We start from the raw sequence: 21,698 nt of genomic DNA, 5'->3' as shown, positions 1-21,698 counted from the left end.
ATCAGACAAAAGTTTCTGTTGGTATTTTATTCTGTTCACATAAAAAAAGACTATAGCCCTAAATCAAATCTCTCATTTTTTGGGCTAAAGTAATACTTTCTCTAATAAACACTCCAAAGACAGTGCTGTGAATACGTAATTATCTTTTGCAGATTTCTTCTGTTTCTGCCTTTTTGTCTCATTTAAATGTTGCTCTCACAGCAGTTTTGACAGACAAACCACTCCTGGGCGGAATCTCTACTATTGTAGGTTTTCTGTGTTAATTGCTCTGTACAGCCACTGTTTTCAGACTAATAAAGGTAAAGTTTTTATAATTTATTCTCAAATTTATTAACATTGGGGAAATACGTGTTCCTTTTCAAGATCTTTTAGCCAACTTCATGTTGCCTGGCAGATTAAATTTAAATGGATTCTTCATTCTGTATGTCTGGCAGTATTCAGGCCTGGGTGTGGCAAGAGAAACTTAGAAAATTAACAATAACTTTTTACATAAGGAAAGGTGGTTTTAGATAGCTTTTTTCACTTAATAAGTGAAATCATTCAAAACCTACTTTTTATAGTTACACAGTTTAACTTTGTCTAATGATAAAGTGCATTTCATCTAAAACATTTAAGAGGCAAAAGACAAAAACTGAATTTGGCTTTCATGGGGCAAATACAAATACAAAACTGATAGAGGCATAAGAACACAAGCTCCTGATAAACCATTTGGTTTTTATTTTACCTAATAGATACAAATATGAAAAAGAATCCTTTTTCAAATATGAAATCAGCGTATGAACAATATGAAGGTTTTTGGGGTTTAGAACATGTTGAGGAACTACAAACAAGAAACTCGTACATCATATGTCATTTAACATAACATTAAAACATATAGAACTTTCAATCGACATTCAATAACATTTTGAATGAAAAACAGGAAATATCTGAGTATTTTATCATCAAACGGAAATGAAAACAACGCACAACACAACCTGAAACTACAATACTGAGACACATGGGTTCATATTCCATTGAAACTGCTTTCAAAATGCATGAAATCCTTTATTCATTAGGTCACTCCCTTAGCTGAAATGATGGTGACGTTTCACTTCCGCCTCTCCAGCTCCACCCTTTTGTCGAAAAATGGTTAGCAGAACAGAAATCAGCAGAACAAAGAGCTGACGGGCAAATGTCACACCCATGTGTTCAAAACAGCAGGAGACAAACTACTGCATGACATCATTGGGTCTCATTCTCTGCTGATGTACAGCAGATATGGTTAGAATCTGCCTCAGTAAAGTGCAACGTATGTTGAAGCTGTTCAGGCAGAGTTTCAAGTGCACTGAAAACACAGTTTATATAAAATAGCAATATAAAACAGCTTTTGTGTAACACAAGTTTTTATTTTATTAACATTTCATATTCTTCATTAAAGAGAATACAATTTTCCTTACAAGAGGTGCTGACCATATTCCAAAGGCCAAACCTCCCCGCAGACGTGGACATAGAACAGCCACTTCTCTCCTTTGAAAGAGTTTTAATGTTTAGGAGACTTCAAAGAACAATCGGCAGATGGTATGACACCTCAGCTCAGATAAAATTATCTGAGGACGATCTGCAGGTTGTCCAACGTCAAAGTCCCGTGAGGAAAACATCCCATTCTCTCCCTCACAGGACACCCACCGAGATTCCACAGATCACATGGTTCTTGATAGATTAGGGGTGTCCAAAGAGTGTCCTGGGGGGCATGTAGGTCATGAAAAACATCATCTTTCAAAGCTCTGAATGTTTTTTGTTTCTTTTACTATTCTATATATTCACCCAGCTCTGCTGGGGGGTGTTGAACAGCAGCAGGCAGCACCATGTGTGCAATTTCATTATCTACTTCTGGAGCTGCCAGGTGATCACTTTCTGCTTGATGGTCAACACTGTTGATCATTAAGCACACTAAGCTCTAGTGCTCCTGACTCTACTTTGAGGCAATGCCAGTATTTTCAGTATGAAAAATCCAATCCTGCATTTACAAAATCAGAGTTATTGAAAACTATGAAGATATGACAGGAGTTACATGACAAAACATTCTTAGCGGTGCTTTTAATAGAGACGTGCGCAGTTACTGTAGTACTGTGTACGTTGCATTTCAACAGCATAAGATGTGGTACTACTAATCTGGGGTAGGCTGGTTTGTTAGACAAATAATTACACTCATTTGTAGGATGATATGAACTTACTGTCTACATCTCTGAAAAAATGAGAAGAAAATAGCATATGGAGGAGGAAGAGATGTGGCGGATTAGTCAATCATTTCGTCCTTACATTTGCATGCACACATCTGTGTACACTTGAGGCTGAAGCGATGGCATTTGCATCACCCTCAGCATTCGGCCTTGCAGCCACATTTTGTCAACTGCTAAGAACTCTGGACAATTGGTGGAAGGGTCATCCAAAAAAACCTGCCAGACCTGAGCAGGGCTTTCGGTTTGCATTGTGCACACTTAGCAGAGAAGAAAGAGTAAGCCAACATTCCTTCACTTGATAGCTTACACTCAGATAGTACTGATTTTGAGTCATGCAATGGCTTCCATTTTAAAAAGTGCTGTCCATTTTGGAATTTTATAAAAAAAAAAAAAATTCTAGTCAAAATACATTATGTAACATTTGGATGTTAAATAGCATGTTTTTATTTATACACATTTTACACTGCAAACTGTTTTTCCCCCCCATTTTATGAGACACCCATCTTTAAAACTGGTGGCCATCTTGAATTTTCAGTTACGTTGTGCTTTTCTAAAAAAAAAAAAAAAAAAAAAAAGAAAGAAAAAGGTGCCATACTTAATTTGTGCTAAATGTGGTGGTTGTACCATCAAGTGAAACGATCTTATGGAATATTGAATTAATTTGCTGCGCTTACTATTTGCCTCTGGAATTTTCTTCATTCACTGCCCTATATATATATTTATAGAATAAAATAATATTCTTTGTTGTCCGTCTGAGGAAATTCAGGTGCACTAGCAGCAAGGTGACAGTTAGATGGAAGCATGCATTTTCACAAAAAGTAAATTATTACTGTACAGTGAGATCAAGTTTAAAACATAAAAAGAAAAAAAAATACTGTAGGTATTTACAAATAATTGAGTTGCAAATGTTTAAGACTTTTTATGAGACACCTTCCCCTCAGGGTTCCTGTGGGTAGGGGTTGGTTGAAATCCAAGTAGAAATGACCCATTCCTGCTAGTGTTGCCGCTGGCATTAATAGACCAGGAGAACAGCTATTATATGACCCAGAAACAGGGATGACTTAGTTAGAGATGGACATGCAAGCAGAGATGACTATAGGAATAAGCCTCCTGGATATGCATGCCCAAAGAAACGAGCACGCAAGATAATGATAAACCTTTACGCATCAATAACTAAACCAAAAGCTGTTTTAAGACTCACTTAAATTGAGTAAATCTGCAACTCTGTCTTGAAAGGATACTATGTGGAAATACTGCAGCAACATCTCAAGGGATTAGTCAGGAAGTAAAACACTGGGTGCAAAAATGGCTTCCAAATGTAGAGGTACCCTAATGAAAGCTCTAGAGTCTAGACTATTTACAAAATAGGATAAGGACAAAGGTGTCATTATTTTGCTGTGCCCATCTCAAAGGAGGTATACAATTATGGTATTAGAGGAGTGGGACATGAATGGGTAGTTATTGCCTTCTATTATTTAAAAAAATAGAAGGCAATTTGTAGAGATTAGTAACACAAAATCTATTGTACAAAATATTAGTTGTGGGGTACCACAAGAACCCCTACTATTCCTTATGTATATTAATGATATTGCTATTATTTCTAAATTATTTTGGTTCATTCTAAATATTTACAGATGATACAACTTATTTTTATTCTGGAGAAAATGTTAAAAAAGTTAGAGGTTGTTAAAACAGATTTTTTTAATTGGTTTATTGGAAACAGAATGTCCTTAAATATTGGTATAACAAAGTTTATGATATTTCGCAGCAGCAGAAAGTGTGTTGATGACCAACTGTATGTTGAAGAATTTGAAGTACAAAAAAACAAAAGAAATTATGTTTTTGGGTGTTCCTATTGATGAGCATTTCTCATGGGAACCTTATATAAATCATATAAAAGGTAAAATACCTAAAACTATTGCTGTAATAAATAAGATCAAGAAAACTTTGAACAAAAAGGCTTTGTATATAATGTGCAACTCATTGATTTACCATGTCTGACTTATTGTGTGGAAATGTGGGATAGTACCTGTAAAACATACATAAATTCAAACTTCCTCTTACAGAAAAGAGCTGTGAAAGTTATTAGTGGAAGTGGACATAGAGATCATACAACCCCAATATTTATACAGTTAAATTTACTGAAAATGAATGAGTTGATTGAAATTTGTATTTTAAAATTTATGTATAAAGCTCATAAGAAAATGTTACCAAATAACATTTAAACCAGATTTATGAAAAGGGAAAGTAAATGTAATTTAAAAGAAACTGAGCTCTTCGAAGAAAAAAAAAGAGAAGAAAAATTATGTAGAACTGTGCTGATGGAAATATGTATTTCAGTTAAAGGTTTTAGTTTGTGGAATGACCTTCACACTGATAATTTATTTATAAGTCAAAGTATCTTTATTAGTCTCCCTTGAGAGAAATTTGCCTCGGATACAAGGATCAGCTGCACTGCACCAAATATTCAATTACTGATAAAATAAATATTTTATACAAATAATAATAAAATAATAAATATAAACAGTTCATAAATCACAGTTCAATTAAAACAATAATTAAAACCATGCAAATCAACCTTTAAAAGAAACTAAGTTGAAACACCACTGCCCTCCCAGTTTGCTGCTATAGATCATAAGAGGTCATAGATACGACTACCTGCGTGTCCTAGCACTTCCCCTTTTAATCTTTTCCACCCACACCATGCGCTAATTAGCAAGTTTTATGGACAATGGGATGAATGAATGTTTAAATCTGTTATGTTTGCATAAGGGTGTCCTGTACCTTCTTCCAGAGTTCAGCAGCACAAACTCAGAGTGAAGCACATGAGAGGAGTCAGATAAGATTGTATCTGTTTGTCTGAGGATGGACTGCTCAATAAGTTCCTTTGGAGACAGAGGAGGAGCCATTCCCATTATTTTACTTGATGTCTCTACTAAATTTAAGATCTGGGTCTTTGTTTTTACTGTCAAATTACCAAACCAGCTGGTGATGCCATATCTTAGTAGAAACTCTATGGTAGCTCTGTAGAAAATTATCATTATGTTGGTACAAACACAAAACACTCTTAAGCAACAAAGAAAATGAAGATTATGTTTTCTAAGATTATGTTTTGTTATGTATCTTGATCTTTTGAGTAGGTTTTCTCTGTGTTACCAAGGGACCTCTGAGTTAGTGTTTTCTATTTAATTTTTTTGTGTATAGGGGCCAACATAAGTTTAGTCTCCTTTTGCTCCTTTTAATTCAGAATTTTATTTATTTTGACCTTTTTTCAAGGATAGTTGTTTCATTTTTAATTAATAAAAAGAAAATATAGCAGTCCCAGAGTTTTGTAGAAGTTTGACCCCCTCTGGAGATAAGTTGAAATTACACCGGTGTTGTGCACGCATGGGAGAAGAAGAAAAGCATCTGATGCTGCGGCTGCACAGGTCTTTTCTTTAAAGGTGGAAGATCTTTTGATCCAAGAAATGTTTACATATTAAAGTTACTCCGTGTTGTCTCACTTAAAGTGTCAATGGTGGTGGAACCTCAACAAAGTAGCAGGGTGAACAAGAGCGTGCAGTGCATCACACCAACACGCACGGCCAGAGAATAAGACCCAAATCACTCTCTTATGATCTGATTAATGGAGGCTATAGAGGCAACTGCAGTACATAGAGGAAAACTAATTTTACATGTCGGGCATGTTGAAGCAAAGAAAAAAGAATATATATAGTTAACCTGTAGCTTGCACAATGCTCCTTTAAAGACTGATGGAAAAATTGTATGTATAGTGAAAAAAGTGTGTGTGTGAGCCAAATGATACAATTTCAAAGGCAATTCAACCAAATTCTAAGATAATGTATGTAAACATATGCATTTTAAGAATGTAAAATGTTTATAAAAAGTACCTGACTTCTTATTAAGAAGTCAGGTGCTGAGAGAGGATGTATATCACTGTGAATGTAAATAAGACATCATATGCCCATTCCTATTTCTTTTTGTATTTTTATTCTTATTTTTCTCTTTTTCTTTGATCCACTGTATATATGAAGATTCACTGTATATAACTGATGCACCTTTCCTACCTTTGCACCTTCTCTTATGAGCCAATGTGACAAGTGAATTTCTCTAATGTGAGATCAATAAAGACTATCTTATCTTATCTGATCTTAAACCTTTTGTATCTATGAGAACAACTTGTCAGTAAGTTGGTCGCTTGTAAGTTTTACTTGCAACTCTAATAAAGTAATGGAGCACTTTTACCAACCCGGCAGTGAGTCTGTTGATTGCTAGATGGGTTTTTTAGAGTAGATCAAATTAGCTGCCCACTTCTGACTTTCAGCACTTTGAGCTGAACGTTTTGGCTAAATGATTACATTTTCTTGGAAAGTGCAAACACTGTTAAAATAAAATTAAAATAATCAGAACAAAACACGTCCACAGACGCCCAGTGTTTGAGTCTTTACAAATAAAATATCTGAGTATGGACATAGAAATTCTCCAAATTTAGCTTGATCTAGTCATAAATTATTTTACCTAATCAGCAACAAAGGTATGTGCCAGTGGGTCAAAATGATCTCTGGGTCAGTGATGTTAGAGAGAAAGACCCGACATCCGCCACTGGAAAGCATTAAAAAGTATTTAAAAAGTATTTAAATAGAAGTCAGATGAAACACAGGGATATTATGAGAAGGTATATAAATGAAACTGTGTTGTCTACAACTCGACAACACATTTGATATACACTGTATATAACTGATGCACCCTTTCCTACTTTTGGCACCTTCTCCTGACTATTGAGCTGATGTGACAAGTGAATTTCTTCAAAGTGAGATCAATAAAGCCTATCTTATCTTATCTTAAGCTTATTCAGACTGAGAGAGGACGGGCCTCTCAACAGAAAACAGGAATGCTGAGGGTCTTTCTGTTAAATCCTTTGGAAATTTTAACCTTTTAGCCATACAGGCTGCTGTTTTATAATGATAAAGGCAATTTAAAATGTCAGCTCTACAATCATTTTGTTTTGGTTTTAAAAAAAATGGCTGCTCTCTGACATACAATGTGACATCTGATCTGCTTTTAATATAAATATTAATCACTCCTCACAGAAGAAAGTCTAGAAATACATATTTTGAATGCCTTACTTGTGAAATTGGAGTTCAGAAATCAGAATTAACTAAAATGATTTTTTGGGAGGAAAAAACCTGAGATCTGCCAGGATCTAATATTAAAATTAAATTTTGTCCTAATTAGTAAATGAAAAAAAAAAAAAAACAATAAGAAGTCTGTCTTTTAAAAACAAGAACAATATGCCACACGGGTTAGAAATAGAAATATACCAAAAATTTATTCACAGCATACAAAAATAATGTTTCGTCTGTGTAAACTGCAGATTTGCAAAACGTCAAATTTTTGTAATACCAAAAAAGGTCAACTAAAAAGTACAACTTTCACATTAAGACTTGACAAGCAGTTAGAAAGACAGCTGTTTAAAACAATATGACTCAACATAACATCACAAAATGTATATAATATATGACAAGCACAACAAATGCTAAAAACATTGTCAGTATTCAGAATTTTGTGATTCTTAAATTCCTCCAAACAAACTTTACACAAATATATTAGAAGACTTCATGCTTTTTTTTTTACAACATACAACAATAAAATGCGTAAAACTTTTTTTTTCCTTCATGCACTGCATTTGTGCAGTTCTCTTGTTACTGTTTATACAATCTTTAGAAAATTGTCAAATTAGTACAATTGCAATTTGAAATAAAAGGCAAAAAATAGAGCTTCAATCAGAGGCGTTACCAGGTAAAGTGAATCTTAATTAACAGAGGCTGTTTTATATGTAAATGAACAGCATGTTTAGGATGGATGGCACAGTGCAGTCCATTCTTCTTCTTCTGCCCCTCCTCAGCATCTGTAGCTACCCGTCAGTATCCCTCCTCCGATGACAAGCAGAGCCCCAGACACCCAGCCAATGTAGATGGAAGCTCCCAGTTCCCCCCTCCTCTGCTCTGTGGCTAAGGGGCTGTAAAATCCTGTGATGATGGTGTGAGCCGACCAGCTGACAGGAATGATGCACAGGACCCCTGCAATGATAAACACCACGCCTCCACCTATGCCGATGTTAGTTTTAGTCAGCCTGTCATACCGACAGAAGTTGGTGCACCGAACCCCGACCACGCTGAGCCCGATGGCCACCACGCTGACACCGAGGGAAACGCAGACAAGGGCCCGGGAGCCCTGCAGGTCCTGAGGCAAGGCGAGGACGGAGTCATAGGCTTTGCACTGTAGGTGGCCTGTGCTCTGGATCACGCAGTTCATCCACAGACCTTCCCAAAACACCTGAGCAGTGACGATGTTCGCTCCAACGAATGGCGTCACCTTCCACATAGGGAGAGCACAGATGAGAATGGTTCCCATGAAGCCGGTAACTGCTAAGCAAAACCCGACGAACTGGGTCTGCATCGTGTCAAGACGAATGTTTGTCAAAAAGTAAAAAATAAAAATAACACAAGAAAGTCAACCTTGCGTTGCCCAAAAAGTCATTTTGCAGCGAGATTTCACACGGCTATGAATGTTGCGGGTTGTCGTGTTTCTGTTTGTTTCTGCAGTGCAGGTATGAGAACAGCAGCTGGGAGGGGACTTGCAAGTTTGTAGATCGGGTTTCGTGTCCTGATTCCTGCTCAACCTGAATAGTTCAGGGAAGCTCTCAGCAAAACAGATTCCATGTCAACAACATGCTGAGAGATTCGCCAACAAAACGGTCATGTTCACAAACGTGTGACACACATCAGGATTAAACAATACACGGCGTGTGAAATCAATTTAAAGACAGAAGCCAAATAAGAAAAAAGAAATAGATGTGAGAAAATGAAATTCAAAAAAATAATACAGCTTTTTGTGTGTCTTTTGAACAGCCTTTGGAGCTGGTTTCACGGGACAAAGGCCTGAAAACAGAGGTAGCTCCTTCAGTTCTGGAGCAGCCTGCAACGCGGGAGCAAAGATTTGTGGTAAAGTTGCAGGTTGTCATAAGATCCCAAGATAGGCTGGACCAGTGCCAATAATAGCTTTATATGAGCATAGAAGAATTATATTCGATTATACCTCATTCTTGATTTTACAGGGAGCAGTTGTGAGGACCTTTTCATTAAAAGGTGTTGACCCGAAGACCTCAGAGAGCGACCAGAAATGTGTCAATGCAACAGATCCTGGATGTAAGATGGAGCTTGGCCATGCAAAGGTCTGTAATGGTTAAAATTGTAAGATGTACTCTAAAACAAATCAGAAGCCAATGAAGAGCCTTATGTACAGGAGTAAAGTGTGAGCTCCTGTTGGTTTTAGACAAAAGCCTTGCAGCTGCATTCTGAGCAACGTGCAGTCTGTCCATGAAGGATTTGATTAGACGTGTACAGTACATTGCAATCAGATAGGAAGAAATCAAAGCATGAACAAGCATCTCCTTCTCTTTTTTAGAAACCACAGATTTAATCTTAGCAATGTTCCTGAGATGGAAAAAAAAAACAGGAATGAGCAACAGATTTAACATGGCTGTTAAAAACACATAAATCAAATTACTGTCAGAGGACGACAGAGCCTCAACGGCCTGCCTGTGCGTAGGACCAGAGACACGCTGAGTGAAGTTAAAAGATTCAGTGATGTTTGCAAAATTCAGAAGCATTTTGGCAAGTATCATCATCCACATGAATATAAAAATCGCCAAATCTGTCCAGCTTAATAATGGAAGAAGTCAGAAAAATCTGTAAGAAAAGAGGCCGCTGGCCCAGGTGGCCGGTTAACTAAAATACAATAGAATATATTTAAATGACCAACCTTAGTCAACTGTAGTTCAAAAGAAAAGTATGGTCCAGTGCTCACTGACTTGCAAATAAAGTGGTTTTTAAAAACCACAGCAAGACCTCCACCACGACCCGAGTGTTTTGGTGTGCTGATAAAAGTAAAATTCACAAGGCAGAGTTCATTTATGAAGTCCATGTTCTTGAAATAAAATAAATCAACTGAGCAAAAGTGCAACTGCACGGGCATTTTTCAAACCCATTCTGACCAGCGCAGGAACACCTGAAGCAGAGAAAGAGGCTGGCGGCATCGACCTCAGGTGTACCGTTAAGCTCTGAGTAGCAGCTAATCACATGGATGTACACACATGAACGGCTGGCGTTATTTGTAAACAAGAAACTGGAGAACACAAACGGTGTGTGATGTCATGCCATATTCCATTTACAAAGATATCTTCAGTTCTTTACAGTTTTATTTCCATGTAAAAAAAAAAAAAACATTGCTTAATGCTCCTTTAGCAACAGATGTTTTTTGCTTAATGTGGCAAGAACCAGAGCAGTTTTCTGGCAGGGCATTTCTCATTTATCAAGAATTTCAAGAGCAGAACCTCATGGAAGTCCCCCCACTGCAGCATACTTCAGAGTGGTAATAATGGCTGTTTCACACCATTCACACTATAGCTGTCTGACGGCACACAAGAAGAATGTTCTGCCCTGATGTGTCAAAAGTTCAATGTGTAATAATTCCCGAAACAGGGCTGCAGCAACAGAATATTGCCATTGCCCTCCCTTTGGAGCCCTTGGAGAACAAATGTGTTTTTGTAGATTAGTACAGACATTTCCTTCTTGGTCTTCTCTGTAACCTCATTCTTCCTCAACTTCAGACTCCCTACATTTTTGCTCAACTGTCAAACTCAGTTGCTGCCACAACACAGGTCATTTGAAATGTTTCAAAAGGATTGTGGCATTTTCAGTCAATAGCAAATATGTTTTAGTGCTATGCAAGAAGTTGTGAAATTCTGGACTGCAGAAACTCTCTGGGGACCAGGCTGTTCCACCATCCAACTGTGAAAATGCTCCCCATTATAGTTTTACAGTCATCACCAACCCTTAAATTTACCATGCAGCACTTTACACACATTTCAGTTTGGAGATAAAAGTCTGGCTTTTTAAACTATGGAAATGTGTGGTGCCGTTTTGGCCTGGTTTCTAGTTATTAGACTCTGTTACAGTGGTGTCAAACCACATTTTCTGAAATCAGCACAACCCCAGCAAGACCTCAAGGGAGTTTAAATTTTTCCTGGACTATAGACCAGGCTGTTGAGCTCCCACTGTAAACTAGTTAGTATAATAAGCTGAGAGAACCACATTTGCAAGTTTGGACTCACTGAAAGCCCCCCCGAAACAAGATCTAGACAGACTTTCAAAGAATGTGGAAGAGAGTTTTATTAAAAAAGCAGTAAAAAGTTAAGATCATTAAAACCCTGGATTGGAGTTCAGTCCAGTTTCCATAATATTGCAAGTGCAGATTTTCGTGGTACAGTCTGAGCATTTCAAACATAGGCTCCTGCGCTGGCTGCTGTGCGTGGGGCAGAATATCTCACAGAGTAGCGGCCATCCTTCTGCCGCCGGCACTGACAGCAGAGGAGAGCTCCCCCGACGATCAGGAGGCTTGCTGATCCCCAGCCGATGAACAGGGCTGCGCCGAGCTCCCTCTTCTGGGCGTCGATCATGACGGGGTTGTAGAAGGTTCTGATGATCTCGTTGGCAGACCAAGACACCGGGATAAGGCACAGGATACCGGCAACAATGAAGAACACACCTGCAGCGATGGCTACTCGGCTCTTGGCAAGTTCATCTTCAATGCAGTTGGTGCACTTTCCTCCTACGACAGCAAGCAGGATTCCCAGGAAAGCCACGAGGATCGAGATCACGACCAGGGCCCGGGCAGCTTGTAGGTCTTGAGGCAGAGCCAGCATGGAGTCATAAACCTTGCACTGCATCTGGCCGGTGCTCTGCTTCACACAGTTCATCCACAGGCCCTCCCAGAAGATCTGGGCCGTCACAATGTTGTTCCCAACAAAGGCAGACACCTTCCACATCGGCAGGGCACAGATGATGATATCGCCGACAAAACCAAGACTTGCCAGGAAGATGCCAAAGATGTGGAGACCTGCAGATGCCATCTTTGCTTCGGCTGCACCAAATGTTCAACGCCAAGTCAGCTGCACCAAGGACGGATGATGCAGCCAGTCCTCACCTGCAGCTTTTTGTATCTAAAAGGAAGACTGAGGGGCGTATCTGATTGGCTGTTTAGGCCTGCCCAGAGTGAAAACACCTTTGATCGGGCTGGGAAGCAATCAGGCTGAGTGGTTCCACCTGAACACATCAGTCAGCGAGCCTCTGCAGACATGCTGGATGGGCTTTGCTTGTTTTCACTCTGCTGATTCGCATCTGCTTTCATCTACAGGTAAATGTGAATAAAACTAGATCAAGATATAATGTTGCAATTAAAAGGTGTTAATCTATGTTTAAAAACATTGAGGTGATTATTCTGTTTTAGATTCATGTGGATAACAATTTTAATCTTGCTTGTTTGTAAGCATTAAAAATATATTTTTTCATCTCTAAATATGACATTATGTATTAAATTTGCACTAAACTTGCATACATCTTAAATAGATAGATAGCAACTTAAATCAAGAGCCAAAAGGGGATGTTTCTTTTATTTAGTTCATTAAAAGAAGGAAGGATTATTCATAATAATATAGCATTGCCCAAATGTAAAAGTCCAAAAATTTCACATAAAATAAAAACAAATAGAATGGATTTATTGCAAATCAATACAAGAGTATCATCAAACAGTTAATTGAATTCAGTAATTAAGTTCAAAATTTGAATCTTATATTGATCCACTGCACACAGGGATATAGTTAAAGTGTTTATTTCTATACATTTTGGAAGATTGTGGCTTATAGCTGATGGAAAAACAAAAATAATGGCTTCTCAGAAAATCTGAAAATGACATAAAGCATTTGAAAACACTGTACAGTAAATGTACGTACTTCTTAAATGATGCTCCTTCAGCATTAATCGTATCATCTTCATCGATGCGTTGTGGCATAGAGGAGATAAGTCTGTGGCACTGCTTATGTCTAATGGAAGCCCAGCTTGCTTTAATAACAGCCTTCAGATCATCTGTCTCGTTGGGTCTGGTTGAAGTTTAGGTCAGGGGAATTTGCTGGCCCATCAAAAGAGTGATATTACGGCCATTAATGCTAAAGCAGGTATTGGTACTTGACTTAGATAAGACACTGCTGACATTTCCTATACTCCAGGAGTGACTTACCTACAACCAATACAAAGATTGTAGTCCATGCACTGGATACATCAGTGCTTAGTGCCACTTAAAGCCCTGAATTCAGCTGCAGTCCAAACCTTAGGGATCTCCCCTAAAATTCATTGTTTTGGCTTTCACAGTCCTCTCCAGACTGCTACCATAACTTGTAACATGTTTTTTTCCTTCTACTAAACTTTTCATTTTTATGTTAGGGACAGCATTTTATGAACAGCATGCCATAACATAGCATTTAGTTTAAAAAAGGTTGTTAATATGAAATATTTAAAAGCTGAGAGAAATGGGATTCTGGGTTTTCATTAGCTGCATGCCATAAATATCAAAATGTCTACAGATAAACAATGACTCTATTTATGAGTCTATTTTGACTGGCGGCAATGTTGCAATTATTTTCTTGGAAAAGACAAACCCTTATCCTATGAAAATAAGATGCATCACAAGAGCCTCATGCATTTAGTAAAAATAGACATAAATATTACACTAAGGAATAGGATGAACCCTAACTTAAAAGACATTAAGATTTTAGCCACAGCTTTTTTATAATAATGCTGCCAATTTAATCAACAGAGGCAGGGCAAAAATATATAATAAGTCCTGGTATGTTGTTTTACTTCGCAGTCTGAATAACATAGCATCCATTTTAGGGGTTGTCTTCCTTAATAAGCTTTTACTGTTGCATTTGTTTTACAAACACTTTGATGCCTTTCTAAAAAAGAATTTTTGTGTTCTTTTATATGCAGGCTGTAGTTTGATTTTATTTTTTTTTTCCTTTCTTCTTCTTCTCCGAGCTTTGGGGCACTGAAGGGCCTCATTCTGTGAGGGGAACAACCTCTTGGCTCAAAGCATGATTGATGTTTCTATGTGAACAGTTGAGCCAGACGCCAGAGCCCACCCCAGCAGGCTCATATAAAGCTTTTTAGCAGCAGGCAAACTTTCAGTTGGGGGCCAGCCGAGGAGCAGAGACGGAGAGAAACCTGACAGAAATGGCATCTTTAGGTCTGCAGATTCTGGGAGTTGCTCTGGCCATGCTCGGGTGGATAGGAAGCATCGTGGTCTGTGCGCTGCCCCTGTGGAAGGTCTCTGCTTTCATTGGGAACAACATTGTTGTGGCTCAGACCATCTGGGAAGGCCTGTGGATGAGCTGTGTGGTCCAGAGCACGGGCCAGATGCAATGCAAGGTCTACGACTCCCTCCTGGCTCTGCCTCCAGACCTCCAGGCGGCTCGGGCCATGATCGTCATCGCCATCCTCTTTTCTTTTTTCGGCGTTCTGTTGTCTGTGGTCGGCGGCAAATGCACCACCTGCATCGAGGATGAGACAGCCAAAGCCAGAGTGTGCATCTCTGCAGGGGTTTTCTTCCTCCTGAGCGGGGCTCTGTGCCTTGTGACCGTGTCTCTGCCAGCCAACACCATAGTCAAGGACTTTTACAACCCCCTGATTCCTGATTCTCAAAGGAGGGAGCTGGGTGCCTGTCTGTATGTCGGCTGGGGAGCAGCAGGACTTTTGCTGATCGGTGGGGCTCTCCTGTGCTGTCAGTGCCCACCAGGACGAGAGCGCTACAACGGAGTAAAATACTCTGCACCAAAATCCACAACAACAGGGAAGGAGTTCATCTGAGCTGCTGACCAGTAGAAAGCATCGCTTGCCAAGGAGGAAATGACTGAACAAACAGGTCTCTTTTCATAAAGGGATTTGAATTTTGACTAATATTCTTCGACTAACATGGATTGGCTTTCTGATAGATGGATTAACTCATGAAATGTTAAGCTTTAGTAACTGCTTCCTTTTTTTGCAGCACTTGTTTTTTTTATTGAAGATGTATTTTACAGTTTTATTCTTTTTTTTTATTAAAATAAACACATTTTATCTAAAAAAAAATGTGGCACATATTCTTTTTATTAAAACTTGAAAAGGATTTTGGAGTAAAACTATTTTACCTTTTAATCAGCAGGTTTCTCCTGCACTGGTTCACAAAAAACAAATTCCCCCAAAATGTGGTCCATAAAAATTAAACTAAGGAAGCGTTTTGTTTTTGTTTTTTTAGAGAAGGGATATTCAAAGCGAGACCCATTTATGGCCAAGACTGCAGTTCAACAAAAGTACAGATTTGTCCTTTTTTGGAAATTTCCAGAATAAAATCCAAAAAAAGAGCAGTCTTCTCCCTAAGTAAAAATATGGAATGCTGAGCCTCATGTAAAGCTATACTTTTATATCGGTTTCACAAATAAGGATTTATTTTTAGTGTCAGGATTTTGAAACAATTGTGCAAACAACTGTGTGACTTTATTCTCAACTTATTATTGTAACGTTCTTTAGTTCTTTAGTCTTGTATACCTAATATTATGAAAGTCTTGTTCTTGTTCTCAAAAAGCAAAGAAATTGTATTATGGCCTCTGTGGATAGAAAATAAATTATTGGCCTCGAATCAGTAAATTTTCACATACATTTTCAGATTAATTTCAAATTTTTGAGAAAAAAGTTGTTTTCTGATGTGGAAAAGTCAGAAAGTTTTGAGGGGAAAAATGTTTTTTCCATAATTAAGGGCAAATGTTTGCTATAATAAAACAAGTATATCTTTGACATTATACAGTCTGAAATGTTGGATCATCATCTACATCAGGGGGTACCATGCAGACCCCAGGGATCACATGTGGAGCTGCATCTAAAAATTTATTTTATGTTACTCTTCCTGTTTGACACTTACATTTATATTAATTTAAAAACAACAATATCTATAACAAAGCGCGACAAATGTGTTTATTTTACATAAAGTTACGATTAACTCTGACTCTTCTAGTTCAAAGGACAATACTGGTAGCCCAGTATGACACAACACCAATGAAGTAGCTCTCTGTTTCAAGAAGGTTGGTGACCGACCACTGATTATACCTGGTGTCTCACTTTCTAATAATAAACCAGTTCACCCACGGAACCATTTTCTCTGGTCTGAGAAGCATGCAACAAGCGGCAGACGCCTCTTAAATTTCTTCAGGACGTTTCAAGTTTCTTGCCTTGTTCTGTATCTGTAGTGTAGTGCTGTACAGACAGCTAAGCAACATGATGACAAAAAATGTTGTGGTTTTGAGTTTAACTGATACCGCACGTCTATTTCAACAGATAAGACGGTGGCATTTCAAAAAACTCATGTGGAACTCTTATTTTGTCATACAGCTTTTTTTAATTAAAGTGAAATACAAAAAAGAGAAACATTTGTGAAACACGAGGATATACTTTGTCATTAGAATTATATAAGTGCATTTTCTAACAAGTTTAAAAGCAAAGTCAGTAATTAACAGTAAAAGTTGAGGATTGATATTAAAGAAAACCTTTTTCTTTTCATTTTTCTAAGAAATGTATCTGAAACATTAAAGAGGACATATCATGCAAAATCCCCCTTTTTAATAATAATAATCATAATAATAATAATATATTTTACTTAAAAAGCGCCTTTCAGGTCGCTCAAGGTCACTGTGGTAAACAATTAGAACAATAAAGATAAAACAACAAACAATAAAAGTAACTATATACCAGCAATCACAGAGAGTATGCACTTTTGAACTGATAGGCTTTGAGCAAGGTTGTTGATGGCCTTGAGAGGGTTTTAGTAATAATGTGAGCAGCTAAATTCCAGTTGTAGTTTATGGAGGGATGTTTGAGGAGTTACAGTAATCAATGCAGAGGAAATGATGCACAGACATGCCTTTTTAGCCCGTAAATGAATTTTATTGTGTACTTGGAGTCTCTACAAGTTCAATAAAGTTGAATTTAGTCTCTCCAAGTACTGCATAGATATCTTTCTATTCTATTTTTGGATCACATTTTTCAATCTGTCTTTGAACAATAATGCCACGGTATTTGCTGCTGAACTGCAAAAAAGGTGATGAACTTCCAGCTTACCAATTTTGAAAGCCCATAGATTTAATTTCTAGCTGTCATTTTGTAGTCCAAGCTGAAGGATATCAAAGCTATGAGTAGATAAATGAAAATGTTTGGTTGTTGGGTGTTCTAACCCACACAATTCATTACACCATCCCGTGGCATACTACAGAAATGTCCGAAAAGGGTGGAGTGTAACACTCAGCAACATTAAGGAGGTTGGGGTGTTATCTCGTTAAATTTCTTGTTTTGGTACTGTCTCTTTAAATGGAAATTTAAAGAGACAGTACCAAAACGAGTTGTTCTCAGAAGCACTTTACAACAGAGCTAAAGGAGGAGCCTTTGGAACTTCAGTAACAGGTAATTCAGACCAAAGCATTGCTGTTCCACTTTGGAAAAACAACAACTGAATTATTTAAATGTGAAAAGGAAGGGTTTAAAAGCATGATATGACCACTTTAAAGAGGTTTAAAACATTGCATCCTCCTTGGCTTGGCAGATGTTCTCTCACTGAGTGAGGTGAAAATCTGCATACTTTAAAACACATGAAAGTGTTCCTTGGCAACATGGATTCAAGCCTATGCAGCCCTCTGTTGTCTCCGTGGGAGACATCCATTTACTAAAGAAAGAAACTCTAAATCCCCGTGTCAGTACAGAAGCAGTCTATCACAGCACGGCAAACATCTCAGCCAGTTACAGTAAATTCCCAGGAGGTTCCTCAGCATCTTATCACAAGGAGAACCATTTTCACTTTTATACCAGGGCAGATGAAGGGTAACAGAAGTAACTTTATTTTACATTTTGTATGCACAGAGTGTGTACAGAACGAAATTTTGTTGGATACAGCTTGTAAATTGCAGTAAAATTAAATTACAGTATAAGGTGCAGCAGTGGTTTAAAAGTAAACAATTTAAATGTAGAGAATGCAAGAGAAGTCGCAGTGTACAGGTGTTATGTCATGCAGCTCATTTCATAATCTTTGTAATATACTGTAGTTGTCTATTACTAGTAAAGTTGCAAAACTATCTTTCAGGTCAGAACAAGTAGATATTAGAAATACACCAATCAAGCATTTTTGGGTCAATATTTATGGTTTTGTTTGAAATCTTTCAAAGAACATTTCTACCCCCATGAACATTAAAAAGAGGGCAGGTGTGTATCAGATTATTTGTTCATAATGGTTTCTAAATCCAACATGAAACAAAGGAATTACAAAATTATTTGATTTTCGACTCAAAAGGTGTATGAAAGTGCAAGCTGTTTGTTAATGTGTTTATGATTATGTTGAAGATTTACTATAATAAAATGCTTAAACAGAAACGGTCAAATGACAACTAAAAAGTTTATTAAATCAGAAACCTTAATAAAATGATTTTGAGTCTTAAGCATTTCATGATGACTATAGGTAAAATATATATATTTTGATAGTAATTTAAAACTTCTGCAGCCGTGAAAAAGCCCAAAAAAAAACAAAAAAAAAAACTTCTGCAGCCAAGTGACTTACACATATTTGATTACACAGTTCTTGCAGGGCCAAACTTGGCAGATATGTAGGGTTGGTTGTCCTTTGGGGGGCAGTTGCTGCATAGCAGACCCCCTCCTAGAAGCAGCAGACCTGCAGAGCCCCAGCTGGTGTAGAGCGCAGCGCCGAGCTCCCGTCTCTGTGATGCGATCACCAGAGGGTTGTAGAAGTCTCTGATGATGGTGTGAGCTGACCAGGACACCGGTATCAGGATAAGTAAGGCGGTTATTATGAAGATCACTCCAGAGACGATGCAGGCTTTAGCTTTGGACGCCTCGTCTTCCATGCAATTGGTACACTTCCCTCCAACGATGGCCATGAGTATGCCAAAGACCCCAACAATCACAGAGATGATCACCATGGCCCTGGCAGCCTGCAGGTCCTGAGGCAGAGCCAGCATGGAGTTGTACACTTTACACTGCATTTGCCCCATGCTCTGGACCACACAGTGCATCCACAGGCCCTGCCAGATCACCTGTGCGGTGACGATGTTTGCCTCAACAAAAGCAGTGACCCTCCACATAGGCAGAGCGCAGGTGATGACGGTGCCCAGCCGGCCAATGAAGGACAGCAGGATACCAAGGATCTGAAGCCCCTGAGAAGCTATGATGAAGCAACGAGAGACAACTGGAAGAAACAGAGATGTTCACGTCTGAAATGTAATAGAGTTTTCTCTTTTCCGAGGGTTTTTACGTGCTCCGTGGTCACACCAGTTTATGAACACAGTTCCTCCGCTCCTTTGAAAGTTTCGGCTGTGTTAAAATGAATAGCTTCTCTTGTGTTTCAGACTTTAGGGTGGAGTGCTGAGACCTGATATTGTCAACCTCTTGGTCACTGTTCTCTCACAAACAACCTTTATTACTTGAAGCAAGGCCTCTCAAGATTGGCAACAATGGCTGCAGTTCCCGATTGTGTTTGACTACACACACACACACACACACACACACACACACACACACACACACACACACACACACACACACAGGTCAGCTTGGACCTAAAGCAAGTACAAACACTAACGTTACTGCAGTAGGTGGGGGTAGCAGCTTCAGTAGGGAGGCCCAGACATCCCTCTCCCCAGCCACTTGGGCCAGCTCCTCCCGGGGGAATCCTTCCTGGGTCTCCCTCTGGGTCTCCTCCCAGTGGGACGTGCCCGGAACACCTCACCAGGGAGGCGTCCAGAAGGCATCCTAACCAGATGCCCAAGTCACTTCAACTGGCTCCTCTCAACGTGGAGGAGCAGCGGCTCTACTCTGAGTCCTCCCCGGATGACTGAGCTCCTCACCCTATCTCTAAGGGAGACCCCAGACACACTACGGAAAAAAATAATTTTGGCCGCTTGTATCCGGGATCTCGTTCTTTCGGTGACTTAAAGTTCATGACTATAGATGAGGGTAGGAACGCAGATCGACCGGTAAATTGAGAGCTTTGCCTTTTGGCTCAGCTCTCTGTTCACCACAACGGATCGGTTCAGCGCCCGCTTCACAGCAGACGCCGCACCAATCTGCCTGTCGATCTCCCGCTCCATCTTCCCTTCATTCGTGAACAAGACCCCAAGATACTTGAACTCCTCCACTAGGGGCAGCACATCCTCCTCAACCTGGTTCAAGACCATGATCTCGGATATGGAGGCACTGATTTTCATCCCGGCCGCTTTGCACTCGACTGCAAATCGCTCAAGTGAGAGCTGTAGATTACTCCCTGATGAAGCCAATAGAACCACATCATCCGCAAATAGCAGAGACGCAATCCTAAGGCCACCAAAACGGATCCCCTCGACACCTTGGCTGCGCCTAGAAATTCTGTCCATAAAAGTTGTGAACAGAATCCGCGACAAAGAACAACTTAGTCCAACTCTCACTGGAAACAAGTCTGACTTACTGCTGGCAATGAATACCAGGCTCTGACATGGTCATACAGAGACCTAACAGCCCTTCTTAGAGAGTCCAGTACTCCATACTTCCGAAGTACCCCCCACAGGATCCCCCGAGGGACATGGTCGAATACCTTCTCCAGATCCACAAAGCACATGTAGACTGGTTGGGGAAACTCCCATGCACCCTCCAGGATCCTGCTGAGGGTATAGAGCTGGTCCAGTGTTCCACGGCCAGGACGAAAACCACACTGCTCTTCCTGAATCTGAGATTTGACTATCCGACAGACCCTCCTTTCCAGAACCCCGGAATAGACCTTACCAGGGAGGCTTAAGAGTGTGATTCCTCTGTAGTTGGAACACCCCCTCCGGTCCCCCTTTTTGAATAGGGAAACCACCACCCCAATCTGCCAATCCAGGGGAACTGCGCCCGATGTCCATTAAATGTTGCACAGTCGCATTAACCAAACACAGCCTCACAACATCCATCTTCGAAGTATTCCGCCCACAGACACCAGACATCCCAACTCGAGGTCAGCAGCACACCACCCCATTATAAACAGTGTTGGTACTGCACTGCTTCCCCCTCCTGAGACCTGAGACGCCGGATAGTGGACCAGAATTGCATCGAAGCCGTACTGAAGTTTTTCTCTGAACTCTTCCCAAGTCAGAGTTTTTGCCTCAGCGACCAACCAGGCCACATGCCCCTTTGACTGCTGGTACACTCAGCCTCAATGTCCCCCACCTCCATCGGGACGTGTTCAAAGCTCCATCTCACGGGGGATTCTGCCAGACTTTCCCAGCAAACCCTCATAATATGCTTGGGCCTACCAGGTCTGACCAGCTTCCTCCCCCACCATCGGAGCCAACTCACCACCAGGTAGTGGTCGGTGGAGAGCTCCGCCCCTCTCTTCACCCAAGTGTCCAAGACATGCGGCCGCAGATCAGATGAAACGACAACAAAGTCGATCATTGAACTACGGCCTAGGGTGTCCTGGTGCCAAGAGCACATGTGGACACCCTTATGCTTGAACATAGTGTTTGTGATGGACAATCCATGACGA

General features: G+C 39.6%; 4 protein-coding genes across 4 annotated transcripts; 1 reads left to right on the top strand and 3 right to left on the bottom strand.

The window, feature by feature from the left end:
* Positions 1-7,005: 7,005 nt before the first annotated feature.
* LOC105917870 (claudin-4) lies at positions 7,006-8,839 on the bottom strand. The gene has a single exon (XM_012852804.3). The coding sequence runs from the start codon at positions 8,676-8,678 to the stop codon at positions 8,121-8,123; it is 558 nt and encodes a 185-aa protein (XP_012708258.1). The 5' UTR covers positions 8,679-8,839; the 3' UTR covers positions 7,006-8,120.
* A 2,593-nt stretch (positions 8,840-11,432) lies between these two features.
* cldnd (claudin d) lies at positions 11,433-12,255 on the bottom strand. Its single transcript, XM_012852800.3, has one exon. It carries the CDS (start codon positions 12,190-12,192, stop codon positions 11,560-11,562), a length of 633 nt encoding a protein of 210 aa, XP_012708254.2. The 5' UTR covers positions 12,193-12,255; the 3' UTR covers positions 11,433-11,559.
* Positions 12,256-14,153: 1,898 nt separating this feature from the next.
* zgc:112437 (claudin-4) lies at positions 14,154-16,086 on the top strand. The gene has a single exon (XM_012852801.3). It carries the CDS (start codon positions 14,348-14,350, stop codon positions 14,978-14,980), a length of 633 nt encoding a protein of 210 aa, XP_012708255.2. The 5' UTR covers positions 14,154-14,347; the 3' UTR covers positions 14,981-16,086.
* A 2,667-nt stretch (positions 16,087-18,753) lies between these two features.
* LOC118564458 (claudin-4-like) lies at positions 18,754-19,362 on the bottom strand. The gene has a single exon (XM_036142617.1). It carries the CDS (start codon positions 19,282-19,284, stop codon positions 18,754-18,756), a length of 531 nt encoding a protein of 176 aa, XP_035998510.1. The 5' UTR covers positions 19,285-19,362.
* Between the last annotated feature and the right edge of the window lie 2,336 nt (positions 19,363-21,698).

This window comes from Fundulus heteroclitus, chromosome 11 (assembly GCF_011125445.2).
Source record: "Fundulus heteroclitus isolate FHET01 chromosome 11, MU-UCD_Fhet_4.1, whole genome shotgun sequence".
Taxonomy (NCBI): domain Eukaryota; kingdom Metazoa; phylum Chordata; class Actinopteri; order Cyprinodontiformes; family Fundulidae; genus Fundulus; species Fundulus heteroclitus.
Note: the sequence above shows the minus strand (reverse complement) of the source record. Positions and strands in the feature narration are given on the sequence as shown.